Source organism: Ipomoea triloba, chromosome 7, assembly GCF_003576645.1.
Source record: "Ipomoea triloba cultivar NCNSP0323 chromosome 7, ASM357664v1".
Taxonomy (NCBI): domain Eukaryota; kingdom Viridiplantae; phylum Streptophyta; class Magnoliopsida; order Solanales; family Convolvulaceae; genus Ipomoea; species Ipomoea triloba.
This window is the reverse complement of record NC_044922.1, coordinates 25,096,462-25,117,059: the sequence shown is the minus strand read 5'-3', so window position 1 is coordinate 25,117,059 and position 20,598 is coordinate 25,096,462. Positions and strand designations below refer to the sequence as shown.

The following is a 20,598-nucleotide window of genomic DNA, read 5'->3' as shown; positions in this document are numbered from 1 at the left end:
CTTGTGATTGGGTTTTAGGCCTTTTGATTTATGTTTTGTGCCTGAGCTTGTGTTTTTCTCAGAATTTTCGTGCAATTAAATTGATAATTTAATTTGTTTTGTTTATTTATAATTGAATTGGCATCATTGAAAGTTGTTTCATGTTTTTCTTGAATATTTAGTGTTTGTTGTTTTGATTTTTGAATTTAATAATTTGGGCTTTGTTTTCTTTCAGACTTTTGGTTGTATCATCCAGAGATGTTAGAGCAGTTATTTATTTTCACTAGACGGGGGTTGATCCTCTGGACCTGCAAAGAGCTTGGAAATGCTCTTAAAGGTTCTCCAATTGACATCTTGATTCGGTCTTGTCTCTTGGAAGAACGATCAGGTTCTACATACTATAATTATGATGTGCCAGGAGCTGCTTATACTCTTAAGTGGACATTTCACAATGAACTTGGACTCGTATTTGTTGCTGTTTATCAGAGGATTCTCCATCTTTTGTATGTTGATGATCTACTAACAATGGTTAAGAAAGAGTTCTCAAAGATATATGATCCCAAAAGGACCTTGTACAATGACTTCGATGATATTTTTCAACAGCTTAGGAAGGAGGCAGAGGCACGTGTTGAGGAAATGAAGAAAACAAAGCAGGCGGGAAAGCCTATGAAGAATCCTCTTGTAAAGAAGCAAGGGCAAGTTCAGAGGGGCATGTTTGATGGAGGTAATAAAAAAAGTGAATCAGGAGATGATGGTGGAGAGGAGGACAAGGTTACAAACTGCTCACTAGAAAATGGTGATTCTAATTGTAGATTTGAGAATGAGGAATTGCCTGCAAAGAGGACTGATAAGGTTAAAGAGGATGTTAGCTCTAAAACTGGGGCATTTGATGTAAATAAGTTACAGAAACTTAGGTCTAAAGGTGGAAAGAAAACTGACACTGTTGTTAAAAAAGGTTCTAAGGCAGAGCCAAAGAAAATAATGAAAAAGAATAGAGTCTGGGATGATTCACATTCACAGGCAAAGATAGATTTTATTGACCATGTAAATGAAGATGAGGTGCAGAATTTAGCAGCTGTGGCTGTGGATCAAGGTGAGAGCATGATGGACAAAGAGGAAATTATCAATGACAGTGAAAGTGAGGAGGATGAAGAGGAAACTTATGAAGATCGCAAAGTTGATACAAAGAAAAAATGGTGGTTCTCATCCATGTTCCAGAGGTAACTCCCCTACCCCTTCTCCATGAAGAAGTGGGATTTCTCCTCCTGCCTAATTTTATTTTATTTTAGTTTTTTGCTTTCCCCATTCTGTTCTCATCATCCCCACATTCTTTTTCTTGTTATTCAGTATTTGTATTGGCTGATTCAAAGTCAATGAATTTCTTGTCTTCCCCCTCGAGAAAACTCTTTAATGATTGGTTTTTCCATTTGAGGAGGAAAGAGTATTATTCCTGCTTCTTTGTTAACCGTTTTTTAGTTCTGTTGATACTCTGTTGTATGGCAAGTTGGCAACCGCAAATATATTAGTAAACAGACTTTGAGAATTGGTGAATGATAATGTATGCAGTAAGGTGAACTCAGAGCCAAGATTTGTGAGAACATAGTTTGGATGCAGCCACTATCATCGTTCATATACTTTGTGGGTCATTATTGTGATAATGTTGTTCAATGTTAGGTGCTAATGACTATAAATTTGCCCTTATTTTTTAGCGTACGAATGCATATATCTGTTACTGGTTTGGGTCGTATCCATTTTTGAAACTATTGACACTGATATCAATTTTGACTTGCCCTACCCTTTTTCCAGTATTGCAGGTAAGGCAAATTTGGAGAAGGCAGACCTGGAACTACCCTTAAAAGCTCTTAAGGACATGCTTATGACCAAGAATGTGGTATGCTATTTCATATAATACTCTGCCTGTTAAAACAAAAATAAAAAGGAAAATGAAAGATTTCATTGATCCATGACCAGGATTTTGTTCGACAATTTTTTATTTTTTTTTTAAATTTCTAGGCTATTATTAAAGATTTAATGGCATTCTTTGTAGGCTGAGGAAATTGCCGAAAAGCTCTGTGAGTCAGTTGCAGCCAACCTTGAGGGTAAAAAGCAAGCCTCCTTTACTAGAATTTCTTCAATAGTGAAGGTAATATGATCATTAACATAGAAGCAGGCTCCAAAAGGGGGACAAAAGAATTAACTTACATATGTTATCTCAATTGCAAGATTTTTAATCTTTTGTTTACTTATTATAACATTCTAATATGAAAGGCTGTGTTCATCAAACCAGGCTGCAATGGAGGAGGCTCTTGTCCGCATATTGACTCCTAAACATTCCATAGACATTTTGAGGGATGTTCACACAGCAAAGGAACAAGGGAACCATATGTCGTGGTTTTTGTAGGAGTTAATGGAGTTGGGAAATCAACCAATCTTGCAAAGGTTAATTCATGTTTGGTGCTTTATGGTAGTTATATAGAAATGTTCTTCATGTATTTGACAAGCGTTTTTATCTGCTGTATACAGGTTGCTTATTGGCTTCTGCAGCATAAGATCAATGTAATGATGGCTGCTTGTGATACATTCCGATCAGGAGCTGTGGAGCAACTACGAACTCATGCTCGTAGGCTTCAGGTATTATGTTGTGACATTTAATTTTGTTCTAAGGGCTTTATGTGTTCTGCTAAATCACTTAAAATATGAGAAAATGATTGTGATGCCTAAACTTTGGCATTTATAGATCCCAATATTTGAGAAGGGCTATGAGAAAGACCCTGCCATTGTTGCAAAGGAAGCAATTGAAGAGGCCTCTCGCAATGGTTCTGATGTTGTCCTTGTTGATACAGCTGGTCGAATGCAGGTATTTGGATTTAATTAGAATCTCCATATCACACCAAACCAACCCCAAAAGAGACTGTCACAAAAGAATTCCATTGTGTGTGTGTGTGTGTATTCAGCATACATACTTACATATACATACACAGTTGGGTGCTTTAAATGCATGGTAGGATGCACTATATCTTCTTGTGTATGTGGTATGTTCTTAGTCACCAGTATATATTTTGTTTTGCTTCCCGCAGGATAATGAACCATTGATGAGAGCACTATCAAAGCTTATTTATGTCAACAATCCAGATTTAGTCCTGTTTGTTGGTGAGGCACTCGTGGGGAATGACGCTGTTGACCAATTATCAAAATTCAATCAGGTTCGTAGTTCACCCTATATATGTGTTTGTATCTTACAGTATAATAGTCTGACACGCATTGTGATTGCTTTTTGTTGTAGAAATTGGGTGATTTATCACCCTCACCAAATCCAAGATTAATTGATGGAATTCTCCTTACAAAGTTTGACACCATTGATGACAAGGTAGATTATTATTTCCCTTTTTGGATGGAATGGCTATGTTTTTTATATAGTGACGGCCTTAAATGTGAAATATGTTGATGGTTACAGGTGGGAGCGGCACTATCCATGGTTTACATATCTGGGGCACCAGTGATGTTTGTGGGATGTGGGCAGTCCTATACGGACTTGAAGAAGCTCAATGTCAAGTCCATTGTCAAGACCCTGCTCAAGTAGTCAAGTAGGCCCCCTTGTTTCATTGTATCCTGCTTGCTTGCTACACTTTGGTTTGTTATGTGATATTATGACTTTGAATGTTGCTACAGTGTGCCTTGTCTTTGTTATGCCATCTCATGACTCACCTCCAATCTTTGGGGACCCCTTGGCCAAATCAGATTTAAAACAAACCAAAAAAAAGGGGAGAGTGGCGTTGATTGGCAACCACTTTGAATTGTCCAAGCGTCATGGGTGTTAGCAAATAGCATGTTTTTTTTCTTCTTTAAACAAAAGACCCATTTTAACATTAAAACCTTCTTTTCTTTCCTCAAACATAACCATGTTCTTTCTTTCAAGTCGGCAAAAAATCTCTATTGTAGGTGCTCTAACAACTCCAAGTTGCAAAAATCACTAGGCGCCCTCTAGGCGCCTGGGGGGCGCCTAGTTTTTTTTTTTTTTTTTTAGGTGAAAAAAATATTTAAAAAAAATATATTTTAAGTGTTAATAAGTGTAAAGCGTTTAATATTGTAAGTCTTTACACTTTAATAGTTAAATATTTAATACTTATTAAGTTATTAGTTATTATTTATTAATTATTAGTGCATTACTTATTAGTTTAATTTAGTTATTACTTATTATTTTATTAAGTTATTACTTATTATTAGAGTATTAGTTAATACATTATAACATTAATAGTTTAAATGTTTCAGATTTATAATTTTTTATTTTTTTTAAAAAAAAAAAAACCTGTCGGCCGGCCTAGGCGGCCCAGGCACCCGGCCAGGTGGGCTAGGCGCCCGACCGCGGAGGAGGCCGATTTCAGCCTTCCTCGACGCGGCCGGGCGCGATTTTTGCAACATTGAACAACTCTTAACTACCTTTCTTGTACTTCCTTTTGGTGATTCCATCTGATTGTTATAGTAGTTTTTGATAAATTTTACTGTCACTACCTCATTTAAAAAAAAAAAAAAAAACTCTAATGTTTTTAATTGCAATGTCTTTTGATTTCTTTTCAATAATGAAAATTTGGAATGATTTTGTAAAAAGTTGTATCCAACTTTTTTGTTTCTTTCTATTTTACTTTTTACTCCATAATAGTGAGTGTAACATATTAAGAGAAAGAGTTACTCTCTTGTAATACTATTTAGCAGATTTTTATTGTGAAATGGGTTGGATATTGAAAAATATAATACTGAATAAAATTTTTGTTATTTTTGAAGAAAAATGTAGTATTTTATGGTTTAGATTTGGATTTAGTTATTATTTATAAAAATGTCACTGTATATTTTCTCTAGTTGCTTTTGATTCGCTAAATCTTGGCAGACATTTTTAATTATTTCCTAATTCTCTTATGGGTGCCAACTCTCATAAGGGTGCGCTTATAATAATATTAATATAATAATAATAATAATATTATTATTATTATTATTATATAAAAATACACACACATATATAATTCAATATAACATATATTTTGTCTTTTTAAATACTTATTCCATCTATATTCATTTAATCAATAAACAAAATTTTTGAAGTTCATCTTAGGGAACCATGAACAAAACATTAGTTACTTTTAAGGATTTTTTTTTGGGAAAATTGCATCTTTGGTCCCTGAGCTTTAACTAAGTTCCGACTCAGTCCCTGAGTTATGACCTTATCCGAGTTTAGTCTCTCAATTATGAACAAAGTGGCGCATTTGGTCCCTGGCCGTTAAAACTAACGGAAAAATTAAAAAATAATTAAAATTTGAGGGATAAAATATGAAATTCACATTTTATTCTTCTTCTTATATCAAAATCACTTTTATAACATTATTTTTCACTTCTTAGCCTCTTATTTTCAATATTTTTCAATTCTGAAAGCATTTCAATAATTTTAGTATGACTTGTTAGGAGCCTGACTCTCGTATAACAAACTTAAAACCTAGTACAAACAAAAAAACACTTGATCATTGTGTTTAGGCATCTGAAAACACTATCCTAATAATTTTCGATTTTCTTTACTAAGCAACAAAGGTAATCAAGCTAGAACTTTTGAGATACAAAATTCTGTTTTCTTAAAACCAGAGTAATGAAAGAGGAACCTAAGAATCAATTATGAAAATTTTAAAAACTTTGTAACTTCAAAAAGCGACAATTGACTAAACTATTGCATACAAAATATTTTTTACATAATAAAAATCTCAAGTTATTCTTTTGGTGAAATTCTCATAAAAGCAACCTGAAAAATTTGAAATTATTTTGTATCTCAGAAGTTCTAGTTTGATACCTTTGTTGCTTAGTAAAGGAAACCAAAAATTATTAGGATACTGTTTTCAGATGCTTAAAAACAATGATCAAGTGTTTCTTTGTTTGTACTAGGTCTTAAGTTTGTTATACGATAGCCAGACTCCTAAAAAGTCATACTAAAGTTATTGAAATGCTTTTAGAATTGAAAAATATTGAAAATAAGATGCTAAGAAGTGAAAAATAATATTATAAAAGTGATTTTGATATAAGAAGGATAATAAAATGTGAATTTCCTATTTTACCCTTCAAATTTTAACTATTTTTTAATTTTTCCGTTAGTTTTAACGGCCAGGGATCAAATGCGCCACTTCGTTCATAACTGAGGGACTAAACTCGGATACGGCTATAACTCAGAGACTGAGTCGGAATTTGCTTAAAGCTCAGGGACCAAAAATGCAATTTCCCCCTTTTTTTTTTTAATAATCTCCTGCGGGTTGGGATATGGCTTGTGTGGGAATTGAGCTGTGACAGTTGCATGATGAGCTCTTTGAAGGCCATCTTCACACTTAAAATTCATTCTTTGAGTCACTATGTTTTACCTCTTTACTTTAAAATTTTATTAGTTACCATAATTTATCTTTATACAATTATATCAGGGTGGGGAGACCCTTAGAGGAAGATTTTCCCCTTTAAGGGGCAAAAGTAAAAAAGTTCTCATAAAACGTAATGAGATTTGAACTCATTTAGTGATGAACAAAAGAGCTTATTCTTGGGTAAGGCCAATGTTTTAGTCAAGAAAATAAAAATAAGTTGTTTATTAGAAGTGGTAGGAGATTTGATTTACAAAACGGTAAAGTAGTAAAAATATAAACACATACAGAGTATTATATACCCATCAAAATTATAACCAAAAAATATAAAAATCAAAATATTTGATACTCTACTTAATCGATCAGCATATGCGGTGCAAACGGCACGAAAGGAGGAACCTGCTCTTGGCAAAACGGCATCGCCGGGTGTTGCCATCTCTTCAACACCGCCGGCGGCGACGGCGGCTTCTCCTGCTCTTTCTTAGCCAGCTCGTCCTTCATAGAATTAGAATACAAATTAATCGCCGCCGTCAGGTCATTCCTGGACTCTAGCGACGAAACCAACGGCGATAGCATCGGAATCGCCGCGTTCCAATGCGCGGCGGCGCAGTTTATCTGCATCGACGACGACGACGGCGCTCGCCGCTGCATCAACTGGCTGGGCTGCCGTCGTTCCGATAACAAATACTTGTTGCTCTCCGCCATAGATAGAGAATTGAAGTTTTCAAAAAAAGAAAAAAAGAAAAGAGAGAATTGAAACTCAAAGGAGTTTGGGAGAGAGAAAAATTGGGAAAGTATTTATTGAGGCTGTGGAGGGTAAAGCGGGAATAAAGGGTTGAAGAAATTGGGTCAATGGTCAAGGATTCTGTTGATGTTGTGCGAATATGAGCATATGGCCTATGTTTTTTGCATATGTATTACTCCCTACTATTTAGGAACATTAATGGAATAAAAAGATTAAAATTATGCTTGGATCAGTCTCACCAATCAACCAAAAGCTATGATAACTTAAGCTGTTAAGGTAATATTTAGAATATATGTTAAAATAAATCTACAAAACAATATGCATTTGATAACTTTGCAAAGAAATAATAATTTAGAGATATATTACCTTCAAGACATGAAGACCTTCACAGAATTTGAAGATTAATTTCTTCTCATTCTACAGACATTCAAAAAAATCACTCAGAATCAAATTATTATATATAAATAAAAACACAAACTAAAGCCATAATACAATGAATATTCTTTGTTCTTTCCCTTCACCCCATGAAGATTTCGACACCAATCACATCTACAAAGTAACACTTGCACCATTTCAGAAGTTATAATAAGTATCAATAACTTTACTTTCCACACTAAAAAAGAATAAAAAATTCTAATGCAACAATAATAATAAACCAAAGACCTTGTGGTCTAGTGGCACTCGGTGTCCCGATTAACACTCCCACATGGATGATGGGAGTGTGACTCTTTGTGCTTCAGTAAGTTGAGAAAGTAGCTATGAATAGATACTACATTGTAACGGAGTTAGTAGTACTCAAAAAACCTAATAATAATAGGGATAGCAAGTATATAACATGCTATCCTAGATCAGATAAGATAAGATATTTTGAAATATTAAATTTCAACCACTCTAAAACATCAAATTTACTAAAATTTCCTTCCCAAATAAGATGTATTCACTTGAGAGCGAATGGAAAAAGGAATAAAGACAGGGGTACTATTGTCATTTCGTGGACGACCCCAAAGAGATTGATTATACACGCCAAACACCTCGCATTTCCGGAGTTGTTTTCAATTCCACACCATGTGCACGTTAGAGAAGCACGGCGATATTTTCTATCTAACGCTGACCGGCGACGGCGAGCACCGGTTGAACCCGGATCTCATCACCACTCTCGGCGCCGCACTCGCCGATGTCAAGTCCCGAGCTGCCAGGGGATCTGTGCTGATCACCAAGGCGGAGGGGAACTTCTTCTCCAATGGCTTCGATTTGAAATACGCCAAAGCCGCCGGCTCGCCGGAAGCCGCCGCGGATCGGCTGCACCAAATGGTGGATATGTTCAGGCCGATCGTGGCGGACCTAATCTCCCTCCCGATGCCGACAATCGCGGCGGTGACCGGCCACGCCGCCGCCGCGGGGCTGATGCTAGCGATGAGCCACGACTACGTCACCATGAGGTCAGACAAAGGCGTGCTCTACATGAGCGAGCTGGACATCGGGCTACCCCTGCCGGACTACTTCACCGCGCTGATCGGATCCAAGGTGACCTCGTTGGCTGCCAGGCGAGCGTTAGTGTTGAAAGCATCGAAGCTGAAGGCGGCGGAGGCGCTCGGATTAGGGTTGATCGATTCCGCGCACGCGAACGCGGAGGAGACCGTGAAGGCGGCGGTGCAGATTGCAGAGACGCTGTCGAAGAGGCGGTGGGAAGGTAAGAATTACGCTGTGATTCGGAAATCGTTGCTTCCCGAAGCTTGCACCGTGTTGAAGGTGACTGAAACCCCCGTGAGGCCTTCACGTCTTTGAAATTTGAATCATCCATTGCCGATGAATCCAATACTTACAGTTACATTTGGGGAAAAATTATGGTCTTAATTAATAAAGTTTTCAATTTTAGTGTTACGAGTCTTTGTTGGAGCTGAAAATATTGCAATTTCTGCAAGCAGAAGCAGAAGGCTATGAATTTATGTACGCCATTGTAAGATAATAAGAATCCTTGTCTTTTCTCCTGCTTCAGCAATAGTAAATTTACTGGCTTTGTAAGAGCATCAGTACAAATTGGTGGCCAAGTTTGATGATGTCTTTGAGTCCATAGAAGGCACCTTGACATATCCTCCTGTAACAAACAATATGGCAAATTTCACTCAAAACTGAAAGAAATTATGTGCAACATATCCACAAAAGAGTCACTTCAACTAAATAATATAAATATATCTTCACATGCCACAATAAAAAAACTAAAGTATTCATTCCAATAGCTTTACTTGAAGAAATATAGTTAAGGAAATAATGCCATGATAAACAGTAAAGAATCTGTGGAGGCATTGAGTCACTGTCATAGCACAAGGGGGAAAACAAGATTGCCTTCAAAATCAAATTTTAGACTTATCTATTTTATTATCCAAACAATAGATTCCCTTACAGCATGTTTGGTTCACGGAATGAATTTGGAGGGAAGGAATAGAACAGGAATTGTATCAAATCATGATACTAGGAAAATAGCTTTAATAAAGCCATGTAATGCAAATAGATTAGGTTCCAATATAGGATTGATTCCTTAGAATAGAAGATAAAGTACACATTCAAAATCCTCTCTTCTTGGAACTACTTCCAGTTCAATCTAGAGAAAATTTGCAGATCCCTCTCATCTATATTCCATGTCCAGGCCTCCACCCACAAAAGTGTCCTATGAAAGCTCAACAATTTTTGGTTTCTTTCTTGGCTGCTTATTCTTTGATGCTTCACTGGAAGAACAATCCTTTTCAACAGGGTTAGCAGTTTTCCCCTTTTTAGGAGAAGGTCTCTCAGCTTCATCACCATCCCCGTTGTCATCATCATCTCCATCGCTATCCTCATCACTGTCATCGTCATCATCACTGCTCTCTTCTGATTCTGTCTCGCTACTACTAGCGGCCAAAGGAATCACCGGTTGATAACCAGCTAATGCAGACTCAGCAGCAGCTACAGCTTCCTCAGTTTGCAGCTCTGCAACACCAAGCATCAAGTCCATTTCAATATATTCAGATTCTTCCCCAGTCAGAGCTTCTATATCGTAGTTCTTCCCTGGATTGGTTTTCGAATCAAGCTCCAAATTTTTATTTGCTTCCAATATCACTCCCAGGAAATCCTTCACTTTACCTAGAAATTCGCTCTGAGGAATGGAAGAAATGGCAGGTTTCTTATCAGGAGGGTTGAGTTTAGTACTTCGGGACAGAAAACTTTCTTCTCCATTGCAAAAACTAAGTTTCGATTCCAAAGACGAAGCAGATGGTGTGCTTTTGCCCTCCAAATCAAGCAGAGCTTTGCTGTTAGACTTCATTTACTGGTGTCTTAACAAATTAATATAAACAAAATTATGGGAAGCTATTCTGGCTCTGAATCAGAATTGGCAAAAATGTATGTCCTCCTAGGAACAAATGTTGATATCACCTGCAGCAAAGCATCCAATTAGTACCTTAGAACAAGATACATAAACAACACTAGAACACTAATTAAAAATCTGGAACTTTCATAATAGTTCGTGTTATTCATTTCATTAAAGTGTAAGCTTATTCCTTGTTGAAACTGCAAATCATTCCAATTTATAGCTTTTGCAAACAGTACACGGAGAGAACAACAAATACACGGCCACTCAGTAATACAAAAACGTGAGAAAAGCAAAGCAAGATCATCACCATCATCATCGTAGTTTCGTCACAGTTTTCAGATAAACAGTATATTGCATAATTAAATTCGAAAAATTACCTCTGCCGAAATGCACTAATATCGTTAGCCGTAGTCACAGCCTCAGCTCGCCGTTAGGTCACAGGTCACTCTCCCCAAAATCGCCAGTCGCTGTCTTCTTCAATCGTAGCACTGTAGCAAGAGAGACTGAACCGGAGACTCACAGACGAAGAAGATACAGAGAAATTAGGGCTGACTGTTGAGTCGTAGTTGTTTACTTGTTTAGAATAGGATTTTAAATATATATATATATATAAAACAAAAAAACAATTACAAGCCCCTTCACAAAAAAAAAAAAAAAAAAAAGAGTTCTACTATATGTACTCCCTCAATTTTACTATATTACATGGCAAATAATAATATGATATTTTTATAATGTGGGTTTCAGGATAAGTGTCTACCTCAAAAAATTGTAAGAGAGAATAAAAGTTGAAAATAAGAAATGAGAGTTATGTAGTATTTTTTTCTTTTTTAAAAAAAGAGTTCCCACGGGCTGAGTAACTCGCAAGTTATCTTATTCTTAATAAGATAGAAGGCCTAGTTAAATGGGGCAAATTATTGTGTGGACTACGGTCCAAAATGATGTTACTTTGATGTTTAAAAAACATTTCTTATTCTGCGTGCATGTTAGAATAATGAACATTTTGAGGTAAGATAATGCATTTTATGAGTTAGAATAATGTACTTTATGTGTTTGAATACTGAAATTTATATGGTACGATAATGTATTTTATGAGTTAGAATAATATACTTTATGTGTTAAAATAATATATTTTATGAGTTAGAATAATGTATAATGTATTTTATGTGTTATAATAATGAAATTTATAAGGTAAGATAATATTATTTATGAGTTAGAATAATGTACTTTATGTGTTTTTAGACCCACTCCAAGCAATAATGATTGCTAAAATGGAGCATTTGTAAAGCCTTGTTTGACAATCAACATATAGTGATTAGTGGTTAGCGAATTGTGTCAAATAGATAATGTTAGTCATTTTGACCAACAGATTGTATTAACGATTTAATGATCTAAAAAAAATATTTGATAAAATTAGCGACTGACATGTAAAAAGATATAAAAGGACATTCATAACAATAATAATAATATTATTATTTATTATGCACTCCGTAATAATAAAATAAAAATAATAATAATAACAAGATAAAAAGAATAATAATAATAACAACACAACGACGACGACAAAAAAAAACAAAAAAAAAAAGAAGATGTGAGATCAATCCGAAGTGAAAGGTGAAAGAGTGGGTTGATCAAGTGCTCAACTCCCCATCTTTTCCACCCCTGCCCATTCCTTGCCCATTTGATGTGTTCACACAACAGATGAGCAAGTAAAAGAAGCCTAACATTTATTATTATTGGATTGCAAATTTGCAATCCGTATAAAAGATGCCGCAGCTTTTGTACATTTTTTTGTTTGTTTATTTCTTTTGTTTTCTTTTCTTTTTCTTTTTTTGTTTTATTTATTAGTTTCTTTTGTTTATTTTGTGCACGTTATTTTTTTAAAATTTTTTTATTCTTTATTTATATGTAATAAAAATTTGCTCAATGTCTTCGATTTTGTGGTTGATTTGAGGTTTAATTTTACAATTTAAATCGTAGTATAATATGCATTAAGTTAATATACATACTTTCTCAAGCTATTTCTCAACCTCACAGAGAGTCAATGCCCCCACATTGGGATTCGAACATGAGACATCTCATTTGAGAAGTCACAGTTATGCTGCTCAATCACAAGGCCTTTGAGAGATATTTTAATGTTAAGAGTGTAAAAAATAAAAATAAAAAAATAAAAAACCTACCTAATGAGTTGTGGGTATCCAAGTGTTAAGGATTAAACATTAAAATGATAATGAGAGATGACGAAAATAGTAATGTTAGAATACAAATTTGTTAAGTATTTCACTGGTAGAAAATAGTAATGTTAGAATATTAATAGTATTGGGTGGTTTTCTTTTTCGAAGTATGAAACTTTCTATTTATACTAACTCAGAAATAATTAGTAAGGTTTTAATTTGTCGTTTATTGGGCGTTTAGTTGGATAAGGAAATTAGGAGAGAAAAGAATTGTAATTTAGTGGGAAAAAAAAGTAATGTGAGAGTTCAAATTACATTGTTTGGTAGTGATGGTAATAATGTTACCGGAATATATTAGATAATTAAAGTAACAATAGTCTCAGTACAAGAATGTTTGCATCTCCCATTTCTCTATCAATAGGGTCTACTACTTATACTATGCCCAACGGCTCTTTTGGCGAGAGTAACGGACTCACAATGTGTCGGGTAATAATGATGGGAGCCGTTGGAGTAATGGTGGGGAGCCGTTGGAGTAATTCCCCTCTTCAATGTGTTGGTGACCGTTTGACTTTCATGCGCTTGCCTCTATAAGTGTGTTTGCCTCTTAGCTTATAGCTGTTCCATCTGCTATTGACCGTTGTTTGTTTTAATGGGTTAGACGCACCAGGTCAGATCCAATACCTTGCTCAATTATCCTGTCAAGTAGATATGAATATTATGTTTGAGAATTGAAAGAGAAGAATTGAATAAAGACTATAATGCCTTTGTATAATAATAATATAATAAGAAGAAGAATAATGATAAAATAGTTATTTATCATGGAATTACAATTCCATGGTTGGAGGGAATTGCAATTCCACGAAACTATTAATATTCTAATATGACTATTTTCTTACATTCGAACGGAGCAAATTGAAAATTTAATAAAAATGAAATTACAATTTCATCCTACCAAATATTCCATTAGTCTTGAAGAAAGACAGCTTAATATTTAACGAGTACAAAAAGCGGAATATGTAGAACTTGTATCTATCATGTGTTCCACTACATGGGACAAACTATATGATTTGGAGTTGGTTGGAGACGTTGCTACTTTACACTTGCCACTTCAACGGATTATAGAAGATTTTGAGCATTGGAGAATAGAATATTTTGGGGACTTGGACTTGTAGTGAAATCATAAATTTTAACAATTTAATTTGCTAGGATCGGTTAGGTCCATATCTTACAACATTAACACTACTTTATTGTAAAAAAAATTATATTAAATGAGTTAAGATGTCAATATTTATGAAAACGAATGTAATTATTACTTTATTAGTGAAATTTACTGGTTTACAAGTGGTCAATATATATTAAAAAGAAAATTGTTAAACCAAATTAACATATATAAAATTTCATTTCCAAGTAGCATTTTTTATAAAAAAAAAATTATGTTTTAATTTTAATAATAAAAAATTGTGCATTACGTTTTCTGATTTCATTAAATATGTTGATTTTAATTATTATTTATTTATTTAGGAGAATGTATATGATAAATTATTTTCTTGTGTAATAATGTTTAAACCTTTTCAAGTAAAAAAAATAAATACATAAGTGATCCAAACTTCGTTGAACTAATCATAAGCTTACAGGACCTCGTCGCTAGAGTTGCTACATAACTAAATCGCGAGTCGCGTAATCAGTCATACCAGTTAGACCCTAATTTTGATGAAGGGTTCAATCCACAAATTCTATAATCTTGAGCCTTGTTTCCATTTATGTTTTTAATGAGATTCGAACCTTCACACACTGCTGTGTGTGACATCAAGTCAGACGACAAACCACTATGACTCTAAGAACTCCCACGCCTTAGCCCAATAAAACAACTGAAACGATGTAAAACATGGTAACTTAGCTGAACACAAATGTTAGAGTTTTACTTACCGCACACGAGGACGGCACACAAGGACCCCACTTTGAAGCTTAATTTGACGCATGGGCATGGATTGTGGATTGATGGGTGATGAGGGTAATATCGTTATTTACGAGAAGTTGGTAGTCGGTAATGGGTATAACTGAGAGAAGAGTAGAGTTGCGGTAGAAATTAGCAATGTTGAGTTATTAAATGCCTTTAACCCTTTCCACACTTTGGCGGGTACGCATACAAACAGTTTCCGAGAGAGAGAAAGAGCAGTGGAGACTGTAAAGTGAGAAGCAGAGGTGTAGAGAGAGAAACAGGACAGATTATTGTACTACCAGCATTACAAAAGCCAACGCTTCCAAGTAACACACACTGCTTACAAAAACCAGGTAGAGAGAGAAAAACTAAACCATTCTCTTCATTACACCTTATTGCCCTGTATATATATGTGTGTTTGTATGTGTGTGTGTGTGTATATATATATATATATATACATACATGCGCTCACGATCGAGCATTTTTTGTTATCAGTGTAAGCTGGAGATGTATATTTTTGGTACCTAAATCTAATCTCTCTTTTGCATCTTGATTTGGGGATGGATGTATGCTGACGACAAAACCTAGACTCGTATGGAGTTGTACGGACAGAGCAGGGCAAAAGACGGGTTGCAGATTGATCGGGGGGCGGTTTGGGCGCCGGTGCGGTCAGTAAGGGGAAAGGAAGGTGGGTTCGTTGGTTTTGAATTCGAATTTCGGGTTGTTTCGTGAGAGTTCCTGTGTACATTGTGAGTTTTTAGGGTTGTGTTTGATGTGGCGAGCTCTGTTTTTACGTATTTGGCAATTGGCATTGCAGAATCGATTCGGAGGTTGGGATTGTGGGTCACAGAAGGGTACCCGGAGAGGCTGGGCGTGTCCGACTGCGCCTATTACATGCGAACCGGGTTCTGTGGATTCGGTTCCAAGTGTCGGTTCAATCACCCTCGCGGTTTTGGCTCTGTAACCCCTTGATCTTGCTTTGCTTTATCTACTCTATCGCTATGTAACCCCTTGTCTATTAAAAACTGGTCGAGAGTTGTTTTTAACACCAAAATATGGTAATGGTCCGATTGGAACTGGGGGGAATCCGAAAATATGATTGCTAAGACAACTCTTTTGTGCTATTTGTTATGCATTTTTTTGGTTATCTTAGTTCAGTTTCTTACACCATTTTAACAGCAGAGTTTAAGCTCTTATAAACTTTTGCTTTCTGAACTGTTATGATCCACAGGTTGGATTGCCACAAATGAGAATATGGGTATATCCAGAACGACCAGGGGAGCCTACATGTCAGGTACTTCCTCTCATTTTCCCATTGGATTGCCACAAATGTTTTCTATCCATGATGATCTTTTTCCATTTCAAATTTTATACCACATTAAGATTGTTTTAAAAAAAATTGTTGATTGGCATAACTTTCTCACGTGCAGTATTATTTAAGAACAGGACTCTGTAAGTTTGGTGCATCCTGCAGGTTCCACCACCCAAGAAATGCTGGTGGATCCTTGAGTAATGCCCCACTTAATATCTATGGGTTTCCGTTAAGACCGGTAAAGGTTCATTTATCTTTTTGTATAAATATGTTGCCTTTGTGTATTGGACTATGGTCTCCATGTCTCTTTTGTTTTTTGTTTCCAATTACATGTCCTTAATTTAATGTTTGGGCTGTTTGATGCCTTTGTCTATCACTACAGGAGGAGAAAGAATGTTCCTATTATTTGAAAACAGGGCATTGCAAATTTGGTATTACTTGTACTTTCCACCATCCTCAGCCGGCTGCTATATCAGGGCAAGCAACTGCACATCCATTTTATTTGACAGTGCAGTCTCTTCCTGGACCTTCCCCAGAACAATACAGTGGAGCATCATCCAGCTTTAGGGTTGCAAGGCATCCATTCTTACCTGATTCATATACACCTAGCGCTTATGGTCCAGTGCTTCTTCACTCAGGGGTGGTTCCAGTTCCAAATTGGAGTCAATCAGTAAGTTATTATGATATGAAGGTTTATTTACTTTGGTAAACCGAATCTTTTATTATAGTGACGGTGCTTTTTATGATATGATGGTTAATGGCTTGTTTACTTTGGTGCAGGGACATGTAATCCCTGCGCTATCTTCTACACCTGCTTTTGCTGGACCATACTCCCCTTTACACACTACTACTGGTCTTTCTAGCTGTGCACAACGCGAGAAATGTTTTTTCCCTGAAAGACCAGGGCAACCAGAATGTGAATACTACAAGAAAACTGGGAATTGCAAATTTGGATCTTCTTGTAAGTTTCACCATCCACCAGATTGGGTTCCACCTAACTCAAATTGCTCTTTCAGTCCACTGGGGCTTCCTCTGCGTCCGGTATGTTAAGTTCCTTTTTGTTTAGCCTACTATTGCTTTACTACTACCATATCCATAAGACTATCTGCATGTGCTCTCTTAATGTTTCATAACTTATTCTGGCTTGTATATTGGTGGTGAACTAAGACATGTTACTATCTCACGTGATGCACTTAAATCTGCTGCTTGGTCAGAAATTTACTATGCCTAAAATTGTTTTTCCATGCATGGATATCCTCTATATTTTACCTTTGTTGTGGCCACCTTTGTTCAATGCATCAACCCTGATGACAATAGCTATGTTCATAGACTTCTGTGAGTGTCATGTTCTCCGTCATTCGTTATTCACTTGAATATAGTTAAACAATACTTCTATGGTGAGTCCATGCCCATTTGGCTAGGAGAAATGTACTTGATGAAGTTGATTGACGTGAATCTTTTCTCCAATCATAATTGTTGTATTCTTAATATATTTCTATTATTCAGATCTTATAGCTATCATATGTTTGTTCTTATATTCTAAACTTGGTTATTTATTTATTTTTATATATACCAACAGCAAACTAAACTACCATGGTTCGTGAATAAATGAGCATACCTGTCTAAACATAAATCTTTTTCGGGGCATCCTCAATAGTGGGGTTTTTTTTGTGGTTTTTGAGGAGTTTTTGGAGGTGTGATTAGGAAAGAGAAAATGGGATGGAAGAGGTAAAAAAACAAAACAATGCTGAAATTATTTAGAAAAAAGGTTTGATTAGCGTGATTAATGTGCCCGGCTGGGCGCGACTTTGGTCTTCACGTGGCATTAAATGCCCAGTCAATTAAAATGCTGGGACCCACAAAGCTGCAAAAACCCAATGCCTTGCAGGAGGTCTTTTTTTCTTCTCTCTCCACATTCTCACTCCTCCACATCACATTACATTTTTTAAAAACCGTGTAAAAACTTTGCAAAATATACTAATGTAGATGCTCTTATATACAAGTCCTATTGCTAAGTTTGTCCTGCCTGAATGCCACTTTGTTAATTAATGTGCTGAATGAATGTGATTGATTTAACCCATCAATTTGTTTGCCTTAGTTTTCCTTTGTAACTAGGTGTCTCCTTTTGAATTGAAATGTTCTGTTTAAATGTGTTGTTGTGAACATTTATACATCTATGGTTTGTCTACTATACTCAGTTTCACTAACTGAAAGGAGTAGTTCTACAACCATGCTTGTGATCCTACTAGATTCTTAGCCATGATTAAACCTTTGAAGGTTCATTTTCCATGTACTAGTAGTATGTGGAGTTCTTTGGTGAAGTTCATTGATAAACTCGTTAATAAGTAATCATTGCTATATTTCCATATTGGGTCGAATAATTGATAAATCTCTGCTCCCATTACGGTATACTGATTCAACATCTTACAGCTCTGTGGTATTCAGTACCCAAATCAATGAGTTATGTAATAGATACTATGTTGTGTTGAGTACAAAATAGCGCACACACACATTGAGGTGACCTCTTTGAATCATCAAATGCTAATAGACATGGTAGGATTTAGGTAAGCTACCATATGGTATTTCCCAAATATTTGACTAAGAATTAGGAGTAGTGGGTTCTTACTTTGTGTATATCATAATTTGTATTGATTTGAATTGCGATGCAGGGAGTGCAAGCTTGTTGTTTTTATTTGCGCAAGGGATTCTGCAAGTTTGGTGGCAATTGCAAATTTGATCACCCAATGGAGACGGTTAATTATAGTCCATCGGTTTCTTCTTCTCTTACTGATGCTCCCTACATGCTGCAGCCCGGATTTGCTGATACCTCCTTCTCTAGATCTAGATTACCATTACCTTCTTCAGCTTCAGTTGGTTTTAAGCTTTCTCACACGGCCCCTCCTACTTCACGGCCCAACATGCGTTCACATTGCTGAAGCTGAAGCTCATCTCAAAACACTTTAGCACAGTTTACACTTGCAAGTTGCAATGCTATTTAGAGGCGAAGATAAGTATATATATGGTTGAGTTAAAGCTCTGCTTCCTTGGTTCTTCCCCCAAGTTTTATACTGTTTTGTTGACAAAATGTGACAGGATCTGTTGTTGGAAATGTTGTTTTATTGATGACTGAGTCTTACATCATATCATTGTTATGCAATTTATGTTGGTCTACATACATCTATATTTGGATTTGTACACGAATTAGCTAGCAACCAATATGACTCCGTCAACAGCTTTTTTTTTTTTTTTTTTTTTTTGTTTTCCGTCAACAGCTTTAGTGTCGTGTATTTTGATGATGAAGCTTTGTCGGAAACTCAACAAGGATGCCATTGACGGCTATGGCCGGCCTCCGTTAAGGCATTCTAGCGGCCATCTCCGTTTAGCCAACTCCTTCAAAATTACAAATTCACACTTCAATTTATATTTTTAATAGCTGGTTACATTGTTTTTAAAATTTTTTAATAATTATCACTATTTGAAGGTGCCATTGATAAATCCATCCGTGTAATAAAAAAAAATTATCAATGAATCTTTTCTCTTTTATTAAGTAAAAATTATCAATTATTTTGTTCACACAATTATACAAGCGTAAATATCTCTGCAAATCTTGAAATTTTAAGGGAGTGTATTCAATCATGACTTTTGTAGATTTTTAAAAATTTTTAAAATGATAGATTTAATAAACTTTTATTGACTTTCATAAAGTCGTTCAAAACTTTTTAAAACTTTGTAATATTCTATAAAAGTCAATATAAAAAACTTGCATAAACTTTTATCAACTTTTTTATTTTAAAAATTCTACAAAAGTCATTAAAATTCTAAATTGAGTTTATTACCGAAACGGTCCCTCGACTATTGCGAAATTATCAATTTGGTCCTCGACAATTTTTTGTGCCTAATTAAGTCCCTCGACTTTGAAAATTTTAACCAATTTGGTCCTCCGTTTATTTTGCCGTTTAAATCGGGACCAAATTGGTAATTTTGTTATAGTCAAGGGACCAAATTGGTAATTTTTTTATAGTCAAGGGATCAAATTGGTAATTAATTTTTCACTGAAATGGTCCATTGACTATAGTAAAATTACCAATTTGGTCCCTTGACTATAGCAAAATTACCAATTTGGTTCCAATTTTAACGGATATTTAACGGCAAAATAAATGGAGGACCAAATTGGTTAAAATTTTCAAAGTCGAGGGACTTAATTGGGTACGAAAAATTGTCAAGGACCAAATTGGTAATTTCGTAATAGTCGAGGGACCATTTCGGTAATAAACTCTTCTAAATTGAATACATCCTTACAAACTTTCATAAGCAATTCATAACAATATTAAACACTAAAATTTATAGTTATAGAATTGTTCAAATAAAATATTTAAAAATATAATTAATTTTTCTTGAGAAATTAATATTTAAAAAAATTATAATTACTAGTTGCATAAAATAAAAAAAAATAGTATATATAAAAATTATATTTGATATATTGTTAGGTATCAAACAAAGAGCTATTATTTGCAATAACAATATGGGACTGCTAACAACAACAATGTGCTTCTCTTTGTAGCCTCAAATTGCTAGTGCAAATAATAGTTCACTATTCATTATAGCATGTTGTTAAAAAGAAAAAAGAAAAAATATATTACGAATAAACATATGAATATTATGAAACATATAGTAAAAGTTGACGGTAATAGATAAAAAAAAATTTACTCTGTTCATGTATTTAGGTGAA

The 20,598-nt window shown here is 35.2% G+C and overlaps 4 protein-coding genes and 1 pseudogene across 4 annotated transcripts; 3 read left to right on the top strand and 2 right to left on the bottom strand.

Moving 5' to 3' along the window:
* The first annotated feature begins 237 nt into the window (after positions 1 to 237).
* On the top strand, positions 238 to 3,801 carry LOC116024545 (annotated as a pseudogene).
* A 2,750-nt stretch (positions 3,802 to 6,551) lies between these two features.
* Positions 6,552 to 7,293, bottom strand: LOC116026071 (uncharacterized protein At4g14450, chloroplastic-like). The gene has a single exon (XM_031267517.1). The coding sequence runs from the start codon at positions 7,059 to 7,061 to the stop codon at positions 6,711 to 6,713; it is 351 nt and encodes a 116-aa protein (XP_031123377.1). The 5' UTR covers positions 7,062 to 7,293; the 3' UTR covers positions 6,552 to 6,710.
* Positions 7,294 to 8,136: 843 nt separating this feature from the next.
* LOC116025887 (enoyl-CoA delta isomerase 2, peroxisomal-like) lies at positions 8,137 to 9,131 on the top strand. Its single transcript, XM_031267262.1, has one exon. It carries the CDS (start codon positions 8,167 to 8,169, stop codon positions 8,884 to 8,886), a length of 720 nt encoding a protein of 239 aa, XP_031123122.1. The 5' UTR covers positions 8,137 to 8,166; the 3' UTR covers positions 8,887 to 9,131.
* A 309-nt stretch (positions 9,132 to 9,440) lies between these two features.
* LOC116025888 (histone deacetylase HDT2-like) lies at positions 9,441 to 11,001 on the bottom strand. Its single transcript, XM_031267263.1, has 2 exons — positions 10,825 to 11,001; positions 9,441 to 10,509 (listed from the first exon to the last, which is right to left on the bottom strand). The coding sequence occupies exon 2, from the start codon at positions 10,397 to 10,399 to the stop codon at positions 9,767 to 9,769; it is 633 nt and encodes a 210-aa protein (XP_031123123.1). The 5' UTR covers positions 10,400 to 10,509; positions 10,825 to 11,001; the 3' UTR covers positions 9,441 to 9,766.
* Positions 11,002 to 14,675: 3,674 nt separating this feature from the next.
* LOC116025780 (zinc finger CCCH domain-containing protein 32-like) lies at positions 14,676 to 19,042 on the top strand. The gene is made up of 8 exons (XM_031267116.1): positions 14,676 to 14,910; positions 15,146 to 15,245; positions 15,375 to 15,517; positions 15,789 to 15,851; positions 15,988 to 16,107; positions 16,252 to 16,539; positions 16,650 to 16,910; positions 18,539 to 19,042. The coding sequence occupies exons 2-8, from the start codon at positions 15,152 to 15,154 to the stop codon at positions 18,803 to 18,805; spliced, it is 1,236 nt and encodes a 411-aa protein (XP_031122976.1). The 5' UTR covers positions 14,676 to 14,910; positions 15,146 to 15,151; the 3' UTR covers positions 18,806 to 19,042.
* Positions 19,043 to 20,598: the final 1,556 nt, after the last annotated feature.

Excerpts from the sequence above, each read along its gene's own strand:
- LOC116026071 (XM_031267517.1), bottom strand. The coding sequence starts at position 7,061 with ATGGCGGAGAGCAACAAGTATTTGTTATCGGAACGACGGCAGCCCAGC.
- LOC116025887 (XM_031267262.1), top strand. The coding sequence starts at position 8,167 with ATGTGCACGTTAGAGAAGCACGGCGATATTTTCTATCTAACGCTGACC.
- LOC116025888 (XM_031267263.1), bottom strand. The coding sequence starts at position 10,399 with ATGAAGTCTAACAGCAAAGCTCTGCTTGATTTGGAGGGCAAAAGCACA.
- LOC116025780 (XM_031267116.1), top strand. The coding sequence starts at position 15,152 with ATGGAGTTGTACGGACAGAGCAGGGCAAAAGACGGGTTGCAGATTGAT. Across the intron at positions 15,518-15,788 it reads ACCCTCGCGGTTTTGGCTCT|GTTGGATTGCCACAAATGAG; the intron begins GTAACCCCTTGA and ends TATGATCCACAG. Across the intron at positions 16,540-16,649 it reads TTCCAAATTGGAGTCAATCA|GGACATGTAATCCCTGCGCT; the intron begins GTAAGTTATTAT and ends ACTTTGGTGCAG.